This window comes from Henckelia pumila, chromosome 2, assembly GCF_033568475.1.
Source record: "Henckelia pumila isolate YLH828 chromosome 2, ASM3356847v2, whole genome shotgun sequence".
Classification (NCBI taxonomy): Eukaryota; Viridiplantae; Streptophyta; class Magnoliopsida; order Lamiales; family Gesneriaceae; genus Henckelia; species Henckelia pumila.
The window spans coordinates 16551031-16558374 of NC_133121.1; the positions used below are offsets into that span (position 1 = coordinate 16551031).

Genomic DNA, 7344 nt, shown 5'->3' on the forward strand with positions numbered 1-7344 from the left:
GAACGGCTGAAGCATCAAAGTGACTTCCGGGTATCCGAGGTGCAGAAGGAGAATCTTCGGAGCGAACTCAAGGGGTCCCAAACTGGAGGAGTCCCGAGCTAAGCTTTCCAAGGGAGCTGAGGGCTTCAAGGAGGCATTCTTGAAGTCCGATGAATATATGGATGAGGTGGCTGCCCAAGCCTATGGTTACCTGGCCAAAGGGTTCGACGGCTGCACTCAGCAGTTCAGGGCAGCAGGCTATCCTCCTGAAGGGACCCCTGTGGACTTCCTGTACCTAGACGGGTTTGCCCTCTCCCTTACCTCAGCAGAGGCAGCAAAAGAGGATGGGGGCGTAGATGAACAGGGTGAGGATGAGGGCGAGGGAGAGAATGAAAGTTAGTTTAGGGTTTTTGTGGATGTAAACATTTAAATTTTTGCCTTCTCACGCCAGTTTATTTGCTTTACATTTTCCTTAGTCTTCATAATTCAAACTGACCTCCTTAACCTTCCCCGATGAGCTGAGCTATGCTCCCTAAGGAAAGCGTAATAAACATTAAAAATAAAACCAACAATCGATGGTGAACTGAGCTGAGCTCCCTAAGAGGAGGTAAGATTAACTCTTCAAAATAGGCTCACCCGAAGGTGAGCTGAGCTGAGCTCCTTAAAGGGAGGTGAGATTATCATTTAAAAATAAACTAACACCCGGAGGCATCGAACTGAGCTGAGCTCCCCAAGGAGAGCAAAGTACGGATTCAAAAATAAACTAACCTCCGGAGGCGTTGAACTGGGCTGAGCTCCTTAAGGGGAGCAAAGTACTTATTTAAAAATAAACTAACACCCGGAGGCGTTGAACAGAGCTGAGCTCCCTAAGAGGAGCAAAGTACTTGTTTAAAAATAAACTAACACCCGGAGGCGTTGAACAGAGCTGAGCTCCCTAAGGGGAGCAAAGTAATTGTTTAAAAATAAACTAACACCCGGAGGCGTTGAACAGAGCTGAGCTCCCTAAGGGGAGCAAAGTACTTGTTTAAAAATAAACTACCACCCGGCGTTGAACAGAGCTGAGCTCCCTAAGGGGAGCAAAGTACTTGTTTAAAAATAAACTAACACCCGGAGGCGTTGAACAGAGCTGAGCTCCCTAAGGGGAGCAAAGTACTTGTTTAAAAATAAACTAACACCCGGAGACGTTGAACAGAGATGAGCTCCCTAAGGGGAGCAAAGTACTTGTTTAAAAATAAACTAACACCCGGAGGCGTTGAACAGAGCTGAGCTCCCTAAGGGGAGCAAAGTACTTGTTTAAAAATAAACTAACACCTGGAGGCGTTGAACAGAGCTGAGGCTTCAGGAACCGAGCTGAGCTGCCAGAGCCGAGCTGAGCTGCCAGAACCAAACTTCCGACCTGATCTGAACTATGTTCTCAGATCGTCTAAATGGGCTACCGAGCTCCCGAGCTCCCCAGCCAAATTTCCTTGACCGCCAGCTCATCTATATGAGAGCACTATGAAGTGACCCCTCATAATTACCGAGCGCGTGTTTAATTAACTTGCTAACACCATTTGTACTTGAGTATCTAAAATGAGCTAAGGGCTGAAATCAAAGTGCCGTAACTGAACTGAGCCCAAAAATCAGGGTCGAGGTGACTAGACTAAGGTAGAGAGCTGAGCCAAAGTCAGGGGCCTAAGAGGCATGACTAACGTGATGAACTGAACCGTGATCAGGGGCCTAAAAGGCGTGACTGAGGTGATGAGCTGAACCAAAGTCAGGGGCCTAAGAGGCATGACTAAGGTGATGAGCTGAACTAAAGTCAGGGGCCTAAAAGGCGTGACTAAGGTGATGAGCTGAACCAAAGTCAGGGGACTAAGAGGCGTGACTAAGGTGATGAGCTGAACCAAAGTCAGGGGCCTAAGAGGCGTGACTAAGGTGATGAGCTGAACCAAAGTCAGGGGCCTAAGAGGCGTGACTAAGGTGATGAGCTGAACCAAAGTCAGGGGCCTAAGAGGCGTGACTGAGGTGATGAGCTGAACCAAATTCAGGGGCCTAAGACGCGTGACTAAGGTGATGAGCTGAACCAAAGTCAGGGGCCTAAGAGGCGTGACTAAGGTAATGAGCTGAACCAAAGTCAGGGGCCTAAGAGGCGTGACTGAGGTGATGAGCTGAGGCATGTCTACATCAATATTTTCAAAAGAGCAACTGCTTATAGATAAAAGTAAAATGTAGCCTACATGAACTACAACTGAAAGGAAAATTGTTCTTGCAACATTTAAGAATAATATTTGCGTAAATTGTAAGCACTCCAAGGTCTCTTCAGTACCTTCCCCTTTGAATCTTCCAAGTAGTAAGCATCCGAACTGAGCCTCATCACCACCTTGTACGGTCCTTCCCATTTAGGATCGAGCTTCCCTATAGCCCCCTCCTGAACTTTTTTCAGTACCAAATCCCCTACCTGGAAGCCCTTCCTGCGCACCCGACGATTATAGGATCGAGCTACCCTGTTCTTGTATGTCTCCATTCTGATAGCAGCAGCTTCTCTCTTCTCCTCCATAAAGTCTAAGTCTTCCATTCTCTTTTCTCCATTCTTCTCATCGTAGAAAATGATCCGAGCTGACTCTTCTCCAATTTCTGCTGGCAAGACCGCTTCATTTCCATAAACCAGACTAAATGGAGTCTCTCCTGTCCCAATTCTAGGTGTGGTACGATATGACCATAACACACTAGGGAGTTTCTCCACCCAATTTCCTTGGGCTTTTCCTAATCGCGTCTTCAAGCTTTGCACCAAAGATCTGTTAGTGACCTCCACCTGACCATTGCTTTGAGGATAATGGACAGATGTGAAGTGTTGTTGAATTTTCATCTCTTTGCACCAAGCTTGCACCCGGGCTCCCTGAAATTGCCTCCCATTGTCGGAGATAATCTTCCGCGGTACTCCAAGCCTACACACAATATTCTTCCACAGAAATTTCAGAACTTCTCCTTCAGTAATTCGTGCCAAGGCCTCCGCCTCCACCCATTTAGAGAAGTAATCTATAGCGACCGACAAGAATTTCTTCTGAGCTGGGGCTTGAGGGAAAGGACCCACAATATTCATTCCCCACTGATCGAAAGGACACGCTGCCATGATTCCTTTCATTAACGCCGCTGGCTGATGCTGAAGTCTGCTATGTCGCTGACAACTGTCACAAGAAGTCACCAAAGCTATGACACCTTTCAAAATAGTAGGCCAAAAATATCCTGCTAAAAGAACCTTACGGGCTAGAGAATAAGATCCCAAGTGATTGCCACAACACCCCTCGTGTATCTCCTTCAGGAAATTATGAGCTTTCTTAGGACCCAAACACTTGAGAAGAGGTCCAGAAAATGACTTCTTATAAAGAACTCCCTCCACCATCACAAAGCGGAGACTCCTCTGTTTCAACCGATATGCCTTCTTTGGATCCTTTGGTAACTCGCCCTTCTCCATGTATTCCAAGAGCTCTTTTCTCCAGTCACTCTCTTCCGGAGCTAATGGTGTGAGCTCCGTAGAAGGTGTTAATTCCACTTATACGACTACCTCTCTGTTTTTCCAGTTATGAAGTGAGCTAGTCATCTTGGCCAGAACATCCGCCTTTTCGTTGCTCTCTCTAGGGATCTGCTCAAACATTATCTCATCAAAGAGGCCCCGAGCTTCCTCTATTGTCTTCATGTACTCTTTTAACTTCTCACTTTTCACCTCGTAAGACCCATTCACTTGCTGAGCTACCAATTACGAATCAGAATAGAGATGTATCCGGGCTGCCCCAACTTGCTTAGCTGCCCGAAGGCCAATTAACACGGCCTCATATTCTGCCTCATTATTGGAAGCTCGAAAATCCAACCTGACTGCCAATCGGATCTCATCTCCCTGAGGGGATATCAGAAGCACCCCCACTCCACATCATTCGCTGTTAGAAGAACCATCAACATACACTTTCCATAAGCCCTGCCCTTCCATATGTTTTGTTTCGGCTAAAAAATCGGCCAATGCTTGAGCTTTAATCGCTGCTCTTGGTTCATACTGAATATCATACTCATTGAGTTCAGTAGTCCACTTCACCAATCGTCCCGAAATGTCAGCGTGAGTTAATATCCTTCCCATGGGACTATTGGTTAACACCACAATAGGATGTGATAGAAAATAAGGTCTGAGCTTCCGGGCCGTCATAACAAGTGCAAGTGCCAACTTCTCGACCTCTGAATACCGGAGCTCAGCACCCTTGAGAGCATGTGAGAAAAAGTAGATAGGATGTTGAGCCGCTCCCTCCTGCCTAATGAGTACCGAACTGACCGCCCCTCCAAAGCTGAGAGGTAGATGTATAACGGTTCACCCGAAACTGCCTTAGCCAATACAGGAAGTTCGGCTAAATAATTTTTTAAGTCCTCGAACGCCTTCCCACATTCAGCATCCCACTCAAACCTCTTAGCTTTCCGAAGAACCTTAAAGAAAGGTAAACTTTTATGAGCTGATCTGGATATGAACCGAGATAGAGCTGCTATCCTTCCTGCCAACCTCTGAACTTCCTGCAGATTTTGAGGATGAGACATGGATCGGATAGCTTGCACTTTCTCGGGGTTAGCTTCAATCCCTCTCTCAGTCACCATGTATCCCAAAAACTTGCCTCCTCTTACTCCAAACACACATTTTTCAGGATTGAGCTTTATTCCGTAGGACCTGAGCGTGGCAAAGGTCTCCCTCAAGTCGGTCATCAAACCTGCATCATCCTGGGATTTTACCAGGATATCATCCACATAAACCTCCACATTTCGGCCAATCTGGGAAGCAAACACCCTATCCATGAGCCTCTGATAAGTAGCCCCTGCATTTTTCAAACCAAAAGGCATCACTCTGTAACAGAAAGTTCCATGAGAGGTAGTGAAACTTACTTTATCCTGATCTTCCTCTGCCAACGGAATTTGATGGTACCCTTGATAGGCATCCATGAAACACAAATAATGATGACCTGCCGTAGAATCAACCAACTGATCAATTCGAGGCAGTGGATAGCAATCTTTTGGGCATGCCTTATTTAAGTCCCGAAAATCAACACACATCCTCCATTTGCCTGAACTCTTAGGGACAAGGACCACATTTGACAACCAAGTAGGGAACTGGACTTCCCTAATATGACCTGCCTTAAGGAGTTCATTCACTTCTTTCTTAATAACCTTATCCTTTTCAGGCCCAAAGTGTCTCTTTTTCTGTTTTACCTGCTTCGCTCCCGCGAAAATGTTGAGCTGATGAACCATAACGTCTGCACTAACCCCTGTGAGCTCTGAAACAGACCAAGCAAAAACATCTTTGTTCTCCTTCAAGCAATCAATCAAGCTTTGCCTCATTGAAGAACTGAGATCAGCGGCTAGCTTCACCATCTGAGCTCCAGGACTTAGCTCTACTTTCTCATGATCTTCTTCAGACATTAAAAATACCTTTTGACCCAACACCCTTGGTGCTCGGCCTATCAAAACCATTCCTACTTCCCTCCTACTTCTCTTTGCATCAACCTTCACTTCATTCACATAACACAAATGTGCTGCCTTTTGATCACCCCTAACAACCCCCACTTCTTTTCCATTTGGAAACTTCAATTTCTGGTGGTAGGTAGAAGCCACAACTCGGAAATCACTCAGGGCAGGGCGTCCCAATATTCCATTGAAAGAAGATGGGGCATCCACCACTGTAAAGCAAGTCATTTTTGTTACTCTCTGCTCTCCACTCCCAAGGGACAAGGGGAGCACTATCTGTCCCAACGGTTGCAGAGCATGACCCGTGAACCCATACAACTCTGTGGTTATTGGATCCAACTCAAATCCTTCCAATTTCATTTGGTCCAGAGTTTCTTTAAAAATAATGTTTACTGAACTCCCAGTATCCACAAAGATACGAGCCACGTCATAATTGGCTATGGTCAAGGTGACCAGTAGGGGATCATTATGAGGTAGCACCACATCCTTTAAATCTTCCATTCCAAAACCGATGTTCGGATCAGTGGGACAGCTGAGCTGAGAATTTACCTCAAAATTTTCCAACCTACGCCCGTGAGCTTTGCGAGCCCTTCCCGAATCTCCATCCGTACTACCCCCTGAGATCATATGGATAACACCCCGATTGGGATGATTTGCAATTTGCTGCACCCTATCTCCTTGATCGTTTTGAGGAGCTCTTCCGTGATGATCACCTTGATTCTCTCTAACTTCATTCCTTTGATTCCTCCATTGGGGAGCTCGGCCTTGGCGAGGAGGATTTGCCCTTCGAGTCAGCTCAGCTCTGATTCGAGGGTCATCATACATGATCCTTTGAATCTCCTCACCTAGCCTCTGACAATCATTGGTGATATGCCCATACTCCTGATGAAAATCGCAAAACTTGTCAGATGGCGGTAACCGCGGGCCTTTCTCAGCATTACGGGGCCTCACAAGTGCTCGCCTATCCTCACATACTTGCATTGCCTTCTCCAGGCTTACCGAGAGTGGTACATAGGGGTAGGGTCCTTTGACCCTGTTCATCTCTTCTGCAACCCTCTTCCTTCCTCCTTCTGTCTTCCCCTCTGCCTTTGCTCCCACCTTGGCACTAGGCTTACTCCCAGACGTTCCTTCCTGTCTCCTCTGCCTCTGTGCATCCTCCAAATTCACGTACTTCTCAGCTCGACTAAGGAGCTCATCATAAGTCAAAGGAGGCTTCTTGACCAAGGATCTGAAAAACTCTCCTCCTCTCAACCCTTGAGTGAAAGAGTTGACCAAGGTATCAGCAGTGGCAGCAGGTACTTCCAGAGCTGCTGTATTGAAGCGTTGAACATACTCTCGCAACGGTTCCACCTCAAATTGCTTCATATTGAACAAACTGAGAGAAGTCTTCAAATATCTCCTGCTACTTGCATATTGGTGTAGAAAAGCTGAGCTGAAGTCATTGAAACTCTGAATACTACCAGGCTGTAAAAGGTTGAACCATTGCTGGGCTGACCTTACCAAAGTAGTGAGGAAGACCCGACATTTAATTGCATCTGAATATCTATGCAACAAGGCTGCATTTTCAAATCTCCCCAAATGTTCCTCCGGATCTGAGCTCCCGTCATATTCCCCTAAAGTAGGCTGCTTAAAATTTGCAGGGAGTTCTTCATCTAGAATAGCCCGAGCAAAAGGAATTTTCCTCTGTATAGGCCCAGGCCGACCTCCGACTTGCCGACCTAGTCTCCTGATCTCTTCCCACACCGCATCCATTGGGTTTGGCTGACCTACGGGAGGAGGTGGTGGATTTTGACCCATGGCGGCTTGCACTGTTTGAGTGATGAACTGGCTGAACTGATCTACAGTCATATCCGCCACATTTCCTCTTCCCCTTCCTCTTCCTCTTCCTGCCAT

The 7344-nt window shown here is 46.6% G+C and overlaps 1 protein-coding gene across 1 annotated transcript; it reads right to left on the bottom strand.

The window, feature by feature from the left end:
* Nucleotides 1-4149: 4149 nt before the first annotated feature.
* LOC140877282 (uncharacterized) lies at nucleotides 4150-7344 on the bottom strand. The gene has a single exon (XM_073280821.1). The coding sequence runs from the start codon at nucleotides 7342-7344 to the stop codon at nucleotides 4150-4152; it is 3195 nt and encodes a 1064-aa protein (XP_073136922.1).

Coding starts and splice junctions, on each gene's coding strand:
- LOC140877282 (XM_073280821.1), bottom strand. CDS start 7,344: ATGGCAGGAAGAGGAAGAGGAAGGGGAAGAGGAAATGTGGCGGATATG.